Consider the following 18307-nt stretch of genomic DNA (forward strand, 5'->3'; position numbering starts at 1 on the left):
TAAAAGATGATTGTAGCTTTGTGATAAAACTGTCTATAAATTTCTGCAGTTTTTCTCATGCTGAATCAACAGACTGAAGAAATTCTCAGACCAATGATGCACCAATGCATACTTTATAAAGAAACAGAGCTTAAAATGTATGATTCCAATGCGCTCTACAGAACATTCAATCAATCATCAAACTTACTGTGTGCTACGATTGAGGGAAAAAAAAAAAACTACAGAGAGGCTAATAACATTGACCAGGAAACTGAACAAGTAATTGCAGTATCACAATAGATTTGTAAGAAAATATGGCCCCTCAAAGAAAAACCAGACTGCAGAACAAAAAATTTAGAACTGTATGCACAGCAGAAACAGGCCTCAAAAATTTTATTTATAGAATGGGATCTCTGAGTTCAAACTTCAAAAGCGTAGTTCACTTTATGAAAGCAGATTCTGCAACTCCAGCAGCAAGGAAATTGTTAAGAGTACAGATATTCTTGAAGAATACAAAGAAATTTGATAACAGTCTTAGAAAGAACTATTGTCCCAAATAAGCTTGTAATTTACTCATCTAACTCTGGTTAGCAAACTTAATTCCCTTCTCTATAGATGATTTTAACTCTGGTTTCAGACTCTCAAGACCTTCCTTTTCAAAGTTGGAAAGAGGACCCAGCCCAAGGACTTCCTCCACACCATTCTTTCCCAGCCTTACCTGAAGTATCAATAAGAACAAAGTAAGCATACTGTGATTCAATTGCTCTCAAGACAGGCAAACTGTCAAATTAGTTACTAGTAGCACAATAAACAATATTTGTTCATTATTAATTACTCGACTTGATATAATTTATTTCACTCATTAATTCCCTTTGTCATATTTCCATGCTTTTCGACTGCCTATACAGATGTCACAAAATCAAAATAATATTAGTGTTAATTTCCTATCTTACGGAAGGTAGCCACCAGCCAGCATTGGATTTATATAATTGTTGAATTCAAAATTTTAATAAAATAGCCTTGCATTCACAATTATATGCCACTGCATGCTCACAAGAAAAGATCAGAGTATTAAGTTTTCAGAAACATAATTTTCCATACTCATCACCAGTCTCAGTCAGTTCAAAATCAATCCATTAATATCATATAGCAATAAAAGAGGAAAAGCATGGCCATTATATCATGGTATGAAAAATCTGAAATTCCTGAGAATATATTTGCTACTTGTCAAACTTCCTATTCCAAATTTACATGAAAAGAGATGAGTGTAACAGTAAAATAAAAAGACATGGCAAGCAGGAAAAGAGCAGAGAATTAGAAATCGTGGTATGCACAGTTATTTGGCAAGGTAAGTATAAAACAAACACTCAAAAGGAAGCTGTAACCACCTGTACATTCATCAACAATTAATTTTACCACAAGCAACACATGGCCATTAATAAAAGTAAAATGCTAGAAAGATCAAAACCTGAATCACATAAACAACCTCTGGCTTTTAATGCATCAAATAAATAACATATTGCAGCAAGCACTAAAATTTAAGCACCAAAAGTTCAATCACCTTAGAAGCAAAGAAAGGCAATTCAGTGACGCTTGATTGGACAAAAGAGCACTCCACAATATCTGGAACTCCATTAAGCCCCTCCAAGCAAGCATCAGCAAAAAGGGCTCCAGCATAGCTGTAAATATATGAACACTCAACTTTCAATGGCACATAAAGGAGAACTTCAAAATCTTTGGACAGGTAAGTGGATGTACCCTAAAGTGACGAAAAAGGAATTCAAATTTTATTCCAACACATCTATGAGGATTGATGGTGGGTATATTATTCACAGAAACAAAAAGAAAGTTAAATCTCAAAAAATACCTCCTTTCTTCACTAATAAATTCATGCAACAGTTCTAACCATGGATTCTTGAGGTAGGGAATGAGTTTATTTATATCAACAGAGCAGGTACATTTAAAGACTTAGAGATTTACCTCCTTCGGTGTAGTACTCTTAATTGTGATTTATATTTTTATGAAAGACAAGCACATCTCAACTCTTAGTAATCAATATAAGGTCCAATATTACACATCCTTATATCAGACGTGAACAGGAAATCAACTGCTTTTACAAAACAAAACAGAGGTGTAGCCAGACTTACGCCATTGATAGTGTTGCAGATCCCTTTCCAGCCTTTGCTTCAACAACTTCAGTGCCTCCATCCTGAGTCCTCTTAGTGAGAGCCGTAATAACCTCATCAGACAAATTGGCTTTAGGGGTGGCCTATTATTGTTCCAAAAAATCAAGAGAACTTAAGTCAAGCTAACCAAAAAAAAATCGCAATACATTTATTAAATGCAAGTAAGAAGAACAAGAAATGGGAATGAGAAATACTTGAGAGAAGAGAGGGAGGATGGTTATGCCTGCATGGCCTCCAACCACGGGCACATTAACCTCTGCACATGTAGAGAAAGGGAATACAAATCAAACACAAGCTACAAGCACTTCCACATCAAAATTAATCACCTTAAATCCACACGAACCAAACAAATGAGAGTGAAAAGAACCTCTAAAGTCAAGAAAATAAGTATACCAGCAACTGGTACGTTAGCCTTGCCAGCATAAAAAGTTTTAGCTCTAACCACATCAAGTGTAGTTACACCAAACAACTTCTTCTCATCAAAGGTTCCAGCCTTCTTGAAAACCTCCGCAGCAATTGGAACAGTGGAGTTCACTGGATTGCTAATCATATTAACTAACGCCTAAACGCAACCAATATTTTTTTTTAAAGTCAAACTCAATAGTTTAGCTAAGTACACGCGATATAACATGAAAATCCCAAAACAAAAGCAAAGTGAGTGACTCACATTGGGGCAGTACTTGGAAATAGCAATGCACAGAGATTTGACAATGCCAGCATTGATATTGAAGAGATCATCACGAGTCATTCCCGGCTTTCTTGGTACACCAGCTGGAATAATCACGACATCTGATCCTTCTAATGCTTGCCCAAGTTGTTCTTCACCAGCGAAACCAGCAACCTAAAAGAAAAGGAGCCCAAAATTAAGCAAAACAAATTTTAAAAAAAAAAAAAAAAGTAGAGAGCTTTCTTATTCACGGATCTCGGACCCTAAAAGCTTTGAAACTTTATATCTCCTTGAAAAAATAACAAATTCCATGAAATCGCACTAGAAAAACAGAATTAACAAAAGGGATTCCAATCCACAAGTTTAGAATTGGATTGTCACCTGGGCACGGGAGTTGATGTGGCTGACATCAGCAGCGACACCAGGAGTGTTAGCGATATCATAGAGGGAGAGAGAGGAGACAAGAGGGTTGAGTTTCATAAGAAGAGAGAGTGGCTGACCGATCCCACCGGCTGCACCTAAGATGGTGACTTTGCGTTCGGGTTGTGAGCCAGTGGAGTAGCATGATCTACGGAGGAGATGGGCTGGATTTGATGAAGCAGCACTTCTCCTCAAAGCTGCTCCGGCAGATCTCAACACTGCAGTCTTCATTTTAATTGGAGAGCGGAGATCTGAGCTGAAAGAAGAGAAATGGGAATAAATAAAGTAATGGGTTATCGAGGACTGCGCTACTTTTAAAGGAGCAAAGCCAACTGTAAATGTATGATGTATGTATCGTCATTTTCAGCTAAAGTCTTCTACTTTAAGGGCCTCATTTGCCTTTCTTTTATTTCAATAAAAAATGATGGCCAAAAGACTATTTCCCACCCAAGGTATGCTGCAATCTCAAGTTTCTACTATTTATCTTTGATAATATCAAATACCCACCTATGAGTAGTTAAAATTAACGGTGGTAAGATAAAATCATCATTTTATCTATAATATTAAAAATAAATCAAAATATTTCTCTTTTTAGCGCCCTAACCCCTAAAAACAAACCATTTCCCCCTAGGTCAAGTTTTGAAAAATAGCATTCCCCCCCTAGGCAATCTCCGACACCGAATCCGGCTCCATCGCCGACGACGACGCTTTCCAGAGGCACCACCATGCTCCGGCGGTCTCCCTTGCCTCCTCTGGAGCGACTCCCGACGAAGCTTTTCTTCTTTCCAGGCCAGATCTCGGCCGACCGTCGCTCCAGAGGAGGCAAGGGAGACCGCCGGAGCATGGTGATGCCTCTGGAAAGCTTCGTCGTAGGCGATGGAGCCGGATTCTGTGTCGGAGATTGCCTAAGGGGGGGGAATGCTATTTTTTAAAACTTGGCCTAGGGGGAAATGGTTTGTTTTTAGAGGTTAGGGGGCGAAAAAGAGAAAATATTTTTAGGGGTTAGGGTTCCGTTACTTTTAACTGCTTATAGGTGGGTATTTGATATTATCAAAGATAAAGGGTGAAAACTTGAGATTGCAGCATACCTTGGGTGGGAAATAGTCCTTTGGCCAAAAATGATTCTACAAAATAAGAAATCAACATTCAAACAACGTGTATAATATTTTCCAATCCCTTGTTCTGAATTGCAGTTGTATGAATCCTACTCAATCATAAAATGTGTCACCAATAAGTTTTATTGGTGCTTTGACAGTTAGGAGTGCAACAAATCTGCGAAAAGACTGACAATTTTAATGCAGCAAGCAATTGAGATACCATTCTGTCTTTTCTTCTGTGTTTTTTTGAGGTCATTATATAATAAAAAATTATAATACCAGACTTTGATCGCCCGAAGGTTGTTTGAGTGACCAATGAAAGGAAAGGAGAGTTTGAATGTTAGATGAGGAATTGCAAACATCACAGCAAAGGTTTAAATTCCTTTACCCGTCCAGAAAAATTCAGTTCTGTGTGAACCAACACTATCGAAATCCAAGTTTGCAGCAAGATGCTCAGTTCTGCAACTTTATTTATAGAACTCCATTTTCAACAATAAACAACAAACATGACAATACAACACTTTGAAATCATCTCAGCCTCAGCCATATAGGATTGTACTATGAAAAAGGTTTCTACTCAGAGACATTCCATAGTTACATTACTTCTACAAATAAGCCAAATGCTGCAACCAGGTTGAGACTCGTGCTACTACAGTAAGGACCAGAAAAATTCTGAATCCTTAAAAACTCTGAAGTGTTACTGGGGATTTGGAGGTCGGCTGTTGGCAGCAGCAACTCGGGATCCCCACTCCAGTAGCTCTTTGCTGGTGTCATCCTTGTGCACAAAAACCTCAATAAAACATAATGAATCTTTTTGTTCTCCTGTTGCTTTATCGATTGCTTCCATTAGTTCATCCTCTGTACGTACCTGCATTTTACCACTGAATAAATTACTCTATCCAAAAACCAAAGCACTGCAATACATTTTTCTCAGGAGAATGCATCTTTCGAATCATTAGATAAGAAAGTATAATGTATCTTCAAACAGAGGACAAATCTTTGGAACTTCAAATAAATTAAAAATATTATAAGGCAATGATAAAGATGAAGTGCTGTCCATGAGATGTGTAATGAATTAAAAAAAGGCAGGTATATTTCAAGTCCAGAAAAATCATGATAAAATAAAATAGAAGAAAGCAATTGGAATTTTGCTAACCTTTGCAGTCCAGCATTTGCCTTCTCCATTGTGGATGGCATTGACCAGGCCAGTATAATCCCAGTTCTTAATCACATTGTAAGGGCCATCATGTATCTCTACTTCAATTGTATAACCCCCATTGTTTATGAGGAATATAATGCTCTTTTGTCCACATCGGATCATTGTTGAGACATCCTGAGCTGTTACCTGAATTGAAGCAATGCAACATTAGTTACTCAACAAACTCTAAACCTTGAAAAGAGTTTCTTTTTGTTTTTTTCGACCAACTAAAATCTGCAATTTATAAATCAAAATCATAATGTCAAATGCATTGATTTCAATGAACCAGTCAAATTTTGTAATAGGCCCAGTGTCCAAATCATGTCAATTTTTTTTCAGTAGCAGTGTCTTTGCCCATGCTTTCAGAACAATGTGACCATTGTAAAACTTTCCCCTTCTTTTTTGTTTGTTAGCTACATACAGAGCAACTCTATATAATAATTGTTTCAGATCTTATGGAAGTTTAAGCGTGAAATTGCTTAATTCAATTAATAAGTGCTGTTCTGTTTTGGCAAAAACTATCAATTGTATTACAGAGTATTTCTATTAAATTTTTTTGTGTTGTTTGTGTCACTTAAAAGTGCTGAGGGACTTCCTGTTAGAAAATTTTAATCCAAATTATGTCACCCACCTGGAAACTCCCATCACCAATGCAAGCAATCACACGTTTATCTTTAGCAGCCTGAGCATATCCTAGAGTTGCGCCTACTGACCAGCCAATAGATCCATACTGCATCTGAAATTCATACCTGAATACAATTGATAACAAAATATTAGTAGTCTGCTAACCAAAAAGCAAACAGTTTTTTAAATGCACTGCTAAAAAAAGATCCTTGCTTACCCACAATTCTCAGGGAGGCGGAGTTTCTGACAGTTAAACCATGAGTCTCCAGTTTCGGCAATTACTGCTGTGTCTCCACTTAGCATTGCCTGTTTAACAAGTCAGCTTATGATCTTTTGTTTCAATTTCTTAAAATGAACGATACATGATTAGACTAACCCAAACTAAGACAAACCCAAGATATCAGAGGATGTAACCCTTCAGTCACAAGAATGGTTCAACAAAAAGGAGACGGATAGAATGGCCACAAATTAGGTGGACTTGGGATGTGATGGCAACAACCTAGCCAGATGTATGACCTGAACTCATTAGAATCACCTTCTCCACTAGACACAAGAGTGAAAAAAGTAAAGTTTAAGGCCAATCAGCAAAGTATGTCTATTTTATTTTTCAATTAGTATCAAGAGGTCATAAATGAAAGCCCAACCATATCCGTATTGGGCAAGAAGAACAATGACAGATTTATTAATACATATACTAATGCCTTCTATCAAACACAACCCAAACCGTGCGCCCCACACAACCCCCCCACCCCCAAACACACATATAAATACTGACTTACATAAACTTCCATATCATGATATATGCATTACCTGAATGTGCTTGAATAGAACATTGACTCTAAGAGGCTCATCTTGAGCACGCTTCAGTGGGACACCCGGAGGGACAAAGATTCGACGGTAATTCTCTAGGGCAGTGTTGTTTTTCTTTAGCTTCTTGGCCAATGCACTCAAGAAGTCAGCCATGAAAACCCAGCCAAGAGAAGGACCATTGCCTATAGTCACACGATTAGGCTGCACTATGATTGCTTTCTCCTTCTTGATCAGCAATGAATAACCAACAGAGCTGTAATCATTGAAGATAGGACCAACAAAAACATAGGCATCAGCAGACTCCACTATCTCCCCACAGAAGCTTGTACTAACCGCACCCCAATATGTCCCAATGAAGTGCGGGTGATGTTCTGGCAGCAGCCCTTTACCAGAGGGCATAATAGCTATTGGATATCCACTAGCATCTGCAAGCTCCATAAAGGCCTTTTGTGCCTTTGCCACCCTTAGCTTGGGCCCACCCACAAGAACTGGCTTCACAGCTTTATTCAAGAAATCAGCTGTTGCTTCAACAGCAGCTTCTAGTCCTACCTGATTGCTTACACTGCATCATAAGTAAAGAATGGTCACTTGTTGAAATCTCTGTTTCACGGTATAACAAAAATCCAATAAATTAAAGTAGAGAAATTGACTTATAAGTGCATATCCTAAATTATAGGTAAATGTTCCTGATAGAAGATCTAAGAAGATGAGAAGAAAACAACAAAGCAGCATTGTAATACAACCTCAATTGCTAAATGAAAATTATTTCTTCAAACATATTGTTAAAAGTCCCACATTGGGAAGAAAAATAAAAATGAAAGAGTATATATCATAAAGGGTATCCAAGTTAGATTGACTTGAGTCATTCTAACAATTGGAACCAAAAACATGTTAAATCTCATAATTAATAAAAATGTTGATCCATACTCTTTGAAGGGGGAAAGATTTCTAACAAGGTATCATAGCTTGTAGATTCAAGAACCATTTGAGGATGGTGGGCTAAGCTGAAAAGACCTCTTTGAGCGTGTGGCTGAAAGAAATCAAACCATTGGGTTAAAACCTAGGCTAGCTAAGAAGAGTTAGACCTTGTTTCAAGCAGAAGAGTCGGACCCAAGTTTAAATGAGTCATCCCATGTATGAAATGTGTAAAAGTGTCAACTGGAACACCTGAGTCATAACTCAGGTGAACCCATGACAAGTCCATGCTCTAGGCTAAGTTAAAGAGAGTTAGACGCAAGTTTAGAAGCACAAACAGAATTAGGTGTAGTTTGTGACTAAGAAAAGAAATCAAACCATTGGGTTAAAACCTAGGCTAGCTAAGAAGAGTTAGACCTTGTTTCAAGCAGAAGAGTCGGACCCAAGTTTAAATGAGTCATCCCATGTATGAAATGTGTAAAAGTGTCAACTGGAACACCTGAGTCATAACTCAGGTGAACCCATGACAAGTCCATGCTCTAGACTAAGTTAAAGAGAGTTAGACGCAAGTTTAGAAGCACAAACAGAATTAGGTGTAGTTTGTGACTAAGAAATATTGATAATTTTTATCGCTAGAACATGACAGAGACAGTTCATTCATCAAATCAAGGAGATGCAGTTCCAACAAAGTTAACATGACTAAACACAAAGGGCATTTTAATAGAAGCTAATAAGAGACATGAACAAACATCTTACTAATTCTAGCATCAAAACTAGTTATCCCTAACTAACAAGGTTGAAATACCTAGACATTTTAATTTAGAGATCAAAATTATAATTTGTTTCATTACCATTAAGCCCCTCCTTATGCTACCAAAAGAAAACTACTATCTGCATTTACTCAGGGGTAAGTATCTCATGTCTCAATAAACTTCAAAATCCCATCGAAACTAATTAGAAAGAACATAAATTTGTTCATCGAACATATACAACATGACATAAGCATCAAATTCAAATAAACTTAGAAACATAGAACTAATAATGAGAGAGTATTCATACTTTGGAGCAAGATAGAATGGCACAGGGTCCCTAGCGAAAGTGGGATGCCGAATTCCAGGCAAATTACAGGATATACTGATATAAGCCGGTTTACTTTCCTTCAAAGCGGTAGAAATGGCCGTGTCAATTTGCTCGTGTGCATCATCCAAGTTATTCACCACAGCCTAAATCAGTATACATAATCACATTAATTAATGTCCACAATCATCTAAAAGTACAACACATAATTGAATAACTGATCCAAAACCATAATCCATGTTAACATGAAAGTTACCTGAATACATGTGACAGTTTGAAAACACCTATGCTCTTGGGAAAAATCCGGCAACCCAATTGTATGATGCAATATCCTATTAGTTCCATAATCATTAGAGTTAGGCCCGCCAACAATACATATCACCGGCAAATTCTCACTGTAAGCACCAGCTATAGCATTCAGTACACTAAGTCCACCGACAGTGAATGTCACCACACATGCACCCACACCCTTGGCACGTGCGTACCCATCAGCAGCATACCCGGCGTTGAGTTCGTTACAGCAGCCAATCAAATTCAACTCAGGATCTGCTATAAGATGATCCAAGAGTGTCAAGTTGAAGTCACCAGGAACTGAGAACACATCTCTCACACCAATCTCAACCAGCCGCCGAGCCAGGTGGCGACCAAGAGTTCCGCTGCAGGCAGCAGCCGAGATCTGAGACGGAGCCGAGCTGGGTTGAACAATTGAACCGACGTTGTTTGCAGCTTCCATGAAAACTTTTAATATAAAGTGGGAAAAAAAGTTGGTTGATTTAGAAGGGTTTGATGAGAAAGTGAGAGATGGATCAGTGATGGCTGATTATATAAGTTTCGAAAGAAGATGTTAACAACAAAAAGGAGAAATGGTATTGCGAACTGTGGGCTGGTTTTGGAAGTGAAAAACTGGTGAAGAAACTAGAAAATTCACTGCCCGTAGGCCACGGAGATAAGCATTTTTATTAAAAATGAAAGAAAACACAGGGTGTGGTTTTGTGCGCATTGGCTGATGCTGGTTTGGTAAAGGTGATCGGTGACAATTATGTATAAAATTCAAAGAAAGGGACCACACCACACCACCGCTTGAAATACAAGAGGCTTGTATTGTCTGTTTTTAAACCAAGGCACCTTTGATTATTCTGAAAGGTTGAATTGAAGCAACCCACAGTCAATCTACGTACTTTTCTATGCAAAATATATACGAATTTTATGTTTATAGCCATACCTTTCCACATTTCTAGAATTAGATCAATAAAATAATCGCTTATCATTCAAAGCTTAAATTTTCGTACATAAATAATTATTATATTTATTTGATAGTAATAAAATAAAATAATATTTTATTTTATTTAAATATTTAAATTAAATAAAAATATGAGGACCAAAGAATTGCCCGCAAAGAATAACACAAGAGCAACACTGCAAAGGTTGATTGATTAGAAGATCTAACCTAGGGCTCTTTGCCTTCTTTGCATGGTCAGATACAGTGGCAAGCTACTCTTCACTTTCTTCACACAACGGCTAGATACAGTGGTCATTATTTTCTTTGCAGCCATGATTAACATGTAATGGTTGGTTTTGGTAATTGTGGTGTGGGTAATGTTAATTTAAATAAAGGGTTTTTATGTTTTAATATATATTTGAGAAGGATAAAATGGGATTTAAAGTCACATGTCCTTAGAATCGATCATGTGTTGGCACCAACCAATTTGCCATATTAATGTGAACCTCTGCATCCAACAACATCCTTAGTAAAGCTGATATGGATGCTTCTTTGTGATCCTTGTTATAGTAATTTACGAACTTTGGTATAAAATTCAAGCAGAGACAACAAGAGAAGGTCTACAACCATATCATTTGCCATAGACGAGCGAGCCCAATTATTTTGACGGCGAAGACAGGAAGAAATTCTCAACATAGACTCAAATTGGAGAAAGAGAATGCACAGATTTAAAGAGTCAGTAATTCGAAGTTGTTATTAGGTAAAATCTTCTGGTTTTAACAGCATTAATCCAAAGCATTTTTCAAACTAATAAGAACTCCATATCAGCCAACGTTTCACATGCAATCAATAAATACAAAAACAACAAATTGAGACAGCGCCTGAGTCATGGAACTGGGTTCCAGGGAAGACAGGAAGACTCCTTTCAATGATGCAGAGACATTAACTACTTTCAGACCCAACCCAACTGCAGCCTGTGTTTTTCAGTATGCCTCTGAACTTCATGATCTCCCTAAGTTCACTTACGCTATCCCATTTCCCAGCAGCTGCCAAAGTATTGGATAGTGCAACATATGCCCCCGGCCTGTTATTAGCATTTAATTTAAAGATTTCACTGGCAGCTATATTTGCTATTTCTGTATCACCATGCAGGCTACATGAACTAAGCAGAGCTGCCCAAACATCAGAGTTAGGTTTCTCTGGCATTTTGAGCACAAAATTTAATGCCAGTTCCAGACTCCCTGCTCGTCCCAAGAGATCAACCATGCAAGCATAATGCTCCATATTTGGTTTAACTGAATAATCTCTCTCCATGCTCTCGAAGATCTCACAACCTTTGTCGATTAGGCCAGCATGCCCACAGGCTGAAAGAGCACCAAGGAAGGTCACATAATTAGGTTCCACATTACATTCTTGCATCCTACAAAAAAGTTCAAGTGCCTCATTGGGGTTCCCATTCTTCCCATAACCATCAATCATAGAAGTCCAGGTAAAAACATTCTTTTCCGGCATGTAATCAAAAATTCTCCGTGCATCCTCACTTCTTCCACATTTTGAATACATATCCACAAGAGCACTGCCCATTTTTACATGCTCAAAGAACTCTGTCTTCATAAGTTGGCTCTGTACCTGTTGACCAAATTCGAACTCTGTCAATACGGAGCAAGCCCCAATTACACTAGCAAAAGTTGAAATATTAGGCTGAAAGCCAAACCTTTGCATATCCACGTACATCCTAAGTGCCTTTTTCGCGGTTTCAATCAATTTGCTATAACCTTCGATCATAGCATTGTAGACAACAATATCTTTTTCCACAGTTCTACTAAAGACCTCTTCAGCTTCTTCTACAAAACCTTGATTCATATATCCCGAAATCATGGATGTAGAACAAATAACATTTGTCCCTAACATCAAATCAAAGACAGTCCTCGCATAGCCAACCTTCCCACTCTTCACATACGTGTCAACAAGTGCCGTATAAAGCACATCGTCAGCTGCAATATCACATTTCACTATCTGGGCATGCACCATTCTCCCTAAACTACGGGACAACTGCACATTATTACAGCAACAAGTGGACGCCTTTAAAAGCATTGAAAGCGTATATGCATCCGGCCTTTCACCAGAGGAAATCAAATCCCGCACTAAACTAAACGACTCTTCAATCTTCCCATGTTTTATGTAACCACCAATCATATAATTATAGGCTGACAAAGTTTGTTGCGGCAATTGATCAAACATTTGACTTGCGTACTCGAGAACGCCACATTTCAAGTACAATATCAATAGCTTGATGGATACATTAGTATTGGGTCTAAACCCAGTTTTAATTATGTAAGTATGGATGTTTCGGCCATAAACTGGAGTATCTGAATTGATGTAGTGTTGGAGAGCTGAAGATAATGAAGTAGCAGTTGATGGGTAAGACAGATGATCAAAATCTTGTGGTTTTGAACGGAACGTTTGGTTATGGGTTGATGAGAAATCGGAGGGCCTGATTCTGGGTAGTTTTGGCATTTGTTGGATACCAATCTTCTTGTTAATTTTCAGGCACTGATTGCTCAAACATATTAAATTCCAATTCTTTCATCAGGTTTTTTCACAGGCTACTAGCAATTTAGCACATCTTTTGTGCTACAATGCAAACTTGAGCCCAAAGATGAAGCCGACGATTTCTGGTATCTTAGCCCAAACATGAATGTCTACGGCCTTTGAGAAGTGAAAGCCAGAGAGCCAAAAACTAGGATAAAACCAAGGCAAAGCAAGGTAAGGCAATCGAGCCAACTAACTTGGCTATGGTTCGCTTAAGTTTGGATTTGTTAAAGAAACAGCTGGACCGGGCTTCAAGCTTGCCTGTTCGGATTTTATGCTCAAGCTTGGTTCACTAAATTTTCAGCCTTGATAATATTTTGGTCTTATTCAGATTGTTATGTATCTTTAAAAACATACAAAAACATTACTATAATTCTTATACAAGTTCGAAATTTTGAAAAATACATCATTTCTCAAAATAAATTTTGGGTCTATCAGGCTTCAAGCTTGAACAACCTTTGTTCAACCATAAATCTAATAACTCGATTAACAAATTTTTTTATCTAAACTCATCCAAAATCCAAATTTTATTATATTCGAAACTGATTTTTTCATACCAAACAATCGAGCATCGAGTTTGCCGACGCAAATGAGAGTTCTAGGTACAACAACATTATTTATCAACTTTTGCTTGTATAATATTTTTACTTTAAGGCCAATTGTGGAATTAGGGTGCCCCTCCACTCCCATTTTCTACAATCATTTTATCATAAAGCAAGCAACGCACGCACAAGAAAGAGAAGCCTTCATCTTTATGAGTATTGGAAAACAACTTCCATTTCTTATTCTTCTAGTGGGCTAATGCATCTAAGTCCCTTTCACTTTTCCTCTCCATCAAGTATTGTGTGGCCACAACTATATATATTTTTTTAAATTATATATGCTTAAACTATTGATTAATATTAGGACTTGCTTTACATTTTCAACTTTAGGGTTATATAAAATTAATCTCATCACTTTGTTCAATTGTCTACTTCCTACAATTAATACTAAATATTCCAATTTAACCTTTTTTTTTTTTTGTAATTCTACTATTTTAAAACCCTAGTAGTTGATGGAATATAATGCCTATTAAAGTGGCTTTGTTGGCATGCATTGCCAAAGAAATATATATTTTGTGCAACTATAAACTATGTGCTAAGAAAATAATTGTAATTATTATTATTATTATAATTGTAATTATTTTGCTAAATTGAAAGAAAATAATAGCATGCTTAAGAATCTTAAGAGAGGGGATGTAACATTCTTATATTGTTCAGTTTATTATTAAGATATTGTTTACTTTGAATACATAACCTATCATAATTTTGTTTTTAAATTCTATAATAAAAAAAAAAGTTTTTACAATTTAAAGAATTTATAAATTATTTAATCTATCTGGATTTAATGTCTATACAAAAATTTAACATTTTTTTTTATATTTTATTAAAATAAAATTTTCCTAAGAGTGACATCAAGTTAGGTGAACAAATTAGATGTCAATATATGGAATCCCACCGATACAAGCTAAATCTCCTTTTCTTCTTACTTTATAGAGATATCATTTAAAAATAAATAATTTATATTAATCAAGCATGAAATCTCAAAAAAGGTGTGCAAATTCATAATTATATTGCCTTTAATAAACTATTTTAAAATTGGATTTTTATGGATTAATCTGTCAAACAAAGGAAAAGGGCCTTTGATATGGGACTTTCCTGCTTAATTTCATAATTAGCGGCCTAGTATTTTGGCATTAAAAAGCATTTTTGTCAGTAATTATATTAGAAATTAGATTTATTATTTGGTGAAGGATTAACGTCTGCCCCTATATTAATTTAATTTGTGTATAAACGTTTTATTACAAGACGAAATCAGCTTTGACATATCACATCAGAGCGTGACAGACCCACAACACAACAATTATGTTAGGCCTTATAGATGAAAAGGGCGGCGACTCAACTGATGTCTCATCCTGCACCCTGTGGCGAAGAGCAATAAAAGGGCCAGAACCAGAGGCCTTTCCTGTATCAGAGACAGAGAATTTAATGTAGAGTCACCTCACAAACCACTAAGTCTCTAGTTGTGTTCTCCTTGTGCACTATTTTCTCTAGCTGGACTCTGTACCCTATTTTAGACTTCTGCAATTTGCTATTCTTCGTCATCCTTCGGTCTCTACATGTTAGTTCTCTCTCCAGCTAGGTTGCCTTTTAGGGTACAATTAGCTTTCCTTTTTATTGGTATATATTAATAATACATTGGTTTGAAGGGGTCACAAGAGGTTGAGTTATTTAGTTTAGGCGAGAGAAGTTAAGTTTCTGCTGCGAACTTTCAAAAAGATGAGACCAAAGATTTATCTTTTTGGTGACTCAATAACTGAAGAGTCTTTTGCTGATGGTGGATGGGGTTCATCTCTCGCCAATCATTTCTCTCGCACGGTATGAACTGCATATTCTTACCGTATATTGTTATTATTCAGATGAATGAAATAAAAGTGGACATGTAATTTTTTTTCTGATATTGGTTTGATTGATGTTAGGTTGATGTGGTGCTAAGAGGGTATAGTGGGTACAATACCCGGTGGGCTCTAAAGGTGATAGACAGTGTTTTCTCGGCAGAGAAAGACGGCGATGGTGATGGTGCACCAGCAGCAGTTACGGTGTTCTTTGGAGCAAATGACGCCTGTATTCCGGATCGATGTTCTGCGTTTCAGCACGTACCTGTTGATGAATACAAGCAAAATCTCCACTCTATTATCTCGTATCTCAAGGTGTCGCTTCCCTCTACTCCACTCTGCATGTACAAATTACTTGTATGGATAACATTGTTTATGCTTATTTTTTTTGTCGATACTTTTTCACCTCCATGGTGTAGTAATTAGACGGAGGTCAGCCTCGCACGCCCACAAAGTGACACAAATTAAGGATTAGGCTGTGGCGGTCTATCTAATTTAGTATAGTTTAGTTGGGTCCATCCTCTAGTTAGTGGTCCACCAAGGTGTTTAATTATAACTTTAAGCACATCTCAATTACTAATTAAATAGTTTTTTGCCCAGAGACTTTGTACATGTAATCATATCAGGGCCACTGATGTGTTTTGTCACAATTTCACGTGGTTGCAGTTGGGATTGGGAAGGTCAAAGGACTCCATGACGATCGACTATGCTTAGTTGATTGGTTAGTGGAAGAGATAATTATATTATATGTGGCCATAATTATTAGCTACCGTGTTGCCTCTCCAGGGCATCATGCTAGTTTCTGGGGTGCTTCTTTAGGATTCGCTTAGTTTAATTTCCTTGGCTTGGAAATCATGCTATTAAGTTCAATTAATCACACCACTGAATTCACCATTGGCTTCATACTTTCTTGCCTTATATTGGCTTCTTGGTTTTGCTGTGTTTCTTTATTCCAATGTGCTCAGAATAAGTGGCCAACAGCCCTCATTCTCCTTATCACTCCACCTCCAATTGATAAAGAGGCACGCCTTAGGTATGTTTCTTATCTATATGCTTCTTATGTATGTCCACTAATTGATGAAAAACCAATATTAAAAGTGAATTTGAAAATATTTTGATGCAGGTATCCTTATGTTGAGAATCCAATGGGTCTGCCTGAGAGGACAAACGAGGCAGCCGGTGTTTATGCCAAAGCATGTACTGAACTTGCTGTCGAGATCCCTGTGGTAGATCTCTGGACCAGAATGCAGCAGTTTCCTGGCTGGCAAAAAGCCCTTCTAAGGTATTTCTTATCTTTGTCAAATTTATAGATATCTATAAATGAAGCATGCATTTAGACTGTATACATGTGCACATTATGTAATGGTGCCGAATTCGTAGATTAGCATCGGTTAATAGTTTTCTTCATTAAAAAATGTTGGGCCATTGTTAATTGCATTTGAAGTTGGTGTTGATTAATGGGAAAAACAACCTAATTTCTCATTGAGGAGGTTGAAATCTTAAACTTTGATGTGATGATTTTCTGCAACTGGAATTGTCAGGGATGGATTGCACCTCTCTCAGGCTGGAAACAGGATTGTTTTCGAGGAAGTGGTTGCAAAGCTGAAGAAGGCAGGCCTGAGTGTGGAAAAGTTGCCAGTTGATCTCCCGCTTATATCAGAGATTGACCCTAATGACCCACTCAAAGCTTTTGAGAAGTATTTATGAGTGGATGTGTGACTTCTTAAATAGCTCGTAACAGACAAGCAAGTTATATTCAATGTATGGTTGAGCCCCTTATGGCTTTGAAGGCGGCTGTGTTGATGAAAACTTTTGCTGTCGTTTTTCTGAAAGCAGAAACAGATTCACGTTAGTAGTAAGTTCGTGTGAAACATTAATAAAGCGGCATGAACCAGCCACCTGGTTCAAATATAGTTTCTGAAGACAAGCTCACCATTTCAATGGTCATCTATAAGGAACAAAATTTGATTTGAGTATCGTACAGCCAAAACAACCCAAAAGCTCATTAATTCTTCTTCAATGACATACTTAGACAAAAATCAGATACAAAATCTTCAATCTCGTCAAATTGTTAAATCCAGAATCCATCATAGTTGAATGGAACTCATAATCATCTCAGTTTTGTCGCATAGGAAACATCATACTGTCGTCATCGTCTGCCATCTATAAGCAGTAACTTTCACACCAAGGAAATCAAAGTCTCATTCAGTAAACAAAAGAATAGATTTTCAGTGACCTTGAAACCAGTCATCGCTCCACTGTAAAACCAGATCAAGTCAACAATCAAGAGAAACCAGGTCCACACAACGGGGGTTCAACAACTAGAACCTCTTCAGCCTTCATCTTCTCTTGACCCTTTTTTTTTCATAAAGATAATGAATAGTTACAAGTAAACAATTGGCCTACGATAATGTAATTAGGAAACTTTGGCCAATGTATCTTACATCCAGTACTGTTTGTTGACCATAATTGATGAAACCAGTTATCACAGGGAACATATAGAGAATAGTTATGAATAATTTGATTTCCTTTCTTTCTCTTGGTTTGAGAAAAAGCAAATATCAACAGAAATAGGTAATAGTAATTTCTGGACAAGATATAAGAGTTGGTCCATTCTTAATCTAGGTAAGGTTCATCTTGTTCTGCTAAGAATGAACAAGAACAAATGAGGGAAGGACAATCTGGTTTGTTCGAAATACCCATGACTAGATTGCTTGTCTTCTCTGTAAATTGAAGAAATTTTCCTAAAGAAAAATTAAGTTAATGATATAAAAATATGAATATAATTAAAATTTTAAAATTAGTTTAGGGTATTTTCGTATTACAATAAAAATAAAGAAATTTAACTTAAGTATTTAGAGCTGCCTGTAATTTCATTAAAAATAACAAACTAATAAAATCAAACAATTTTTAGGGATGTTAATTAAAATCGGCAAAAATTTTTCCGCGTAAACCTTTTTAAGTAAACGTACAGCGGTTTCACTTTTATAGGCAAATTTGCTTTTAATTCTAAAAATACCCTGTCTTAGTTTATTGCGTTACTCCCAACGATTTACATCACACTTAGCCGCCTAAAATTTTCTTAACGG

The 18307-nt window shown here is 36.9% G+C and overlaps 4 protein-coding genes across 4 annotated transcripts; 1 reads left to right on the forward strand and 3 right to left on the reverse strand.

Moving 5' to 3' along the window:
- Positions 1-344: 344 nt before the first annotated feature.
- On the reverse strand, positions 345-3609 carry LOC123217931 (malate dehydrogenase, mitochondrial-like). The gene is made up of 7 exons (XM_044639019.1): positions 3214-3609; positions 2833-3006; positions 2559-2727; positions 2360-2421; positions 2127-2248; positions 1541-1658; positions 345-697 (listed from the first exon to the last, which is right to left on the reverse strand). Exons 1-7 carry the CDS (start codon positions 3481-3483, stop codon positions 557-559), a joined length of 1056 nt encoding a protein of 351 aa, XP_044494954.1. The 5' UTR covers positions 3484-3609; the 3' UTR covers positions 345-556.
- A 1178-nt stretch (positions 3610-4787) lies between these two features.
- LOC123217929 (pyruvate decarboxylase 1) lies at positions 4788-9999 on the reverse strand. Its single transcript, XM_044639017.1, has 7 exons — positions 9230-9999; positions 8956-9119; positions 6982-7543; positions 6389-6477; positions 6179-6296; positions 5506-5694; positions 4788-5217 (listed from the first exon to the last, which is right to left on the reverse strand). The coding sequence occupies exons 1-7, from the start codon at positions 9704-9706 to the stop codon at positions 5047-5049; spliced, it is 1770 nt and encodes a 589-aa protein (XP_044494952.1). The 5' UTR covers positions 9707-9999; the 3' UTR covers positions 4788-5046.
- Positions 10000-10919: 920 nt separating this feature from the next.
- LOC123218389 (pentatricopeptide repeat-containing protein At1g28690, mitochondrial) lies at positions 10920-12964 on the reverse strand. Its single transcript, XM_044639840.1, has one exon. It carries the CDS (start codon positions 12707-12709, stop codon positions 11135-11137), a length of 1575 nt encoding a protein of 524 aa, XP_044495775.1. The 5' UTR covers positions 12710-12964; the 3' UTR covers positions 10920-11134.
- A 1787-nt stretch (positions 12965-14751) lies between these two features.
- On the forward strand, positions 14752-17140 carry LOC123218383 (GDSL esterase/lipase At5g45920-like). Its single transcript, XM_044639833.1, has 5 exons — positions 14752-15201; positions 15303-15533; positions 16184-16251; positions 16342-16500; positions 16760-17140. The coding sequence occupies exons 1-5, from the start codon at positions 15103-15105 to the stop codon at positions 16923-16925; spliced, it is 723 nt and encodes a 240-aa protein (XP_044495768.1). The 5' UTR covers positions 14752-15102; the 3' UTR covers positions 16926-17140.
- Positions 17141-18307: the final 1167 nt, after the last annotated feature.

This window comes from Mangifera indica, chromosome 6 (assembly GCF_011075055.1).
Source record: "Mangifera indica cultivar Alphonso chromosome 6, CATAS_Mindica_2.1, whole genome shotgun sequence".
Taxonomy (NCBI): domain Eukaryota; kingdom Viridiplantae; phylum Streptophyta; class Magnoliopsida; order Sapindales; family Anacardiaceae; genus Mangifera; species Mangifera indica.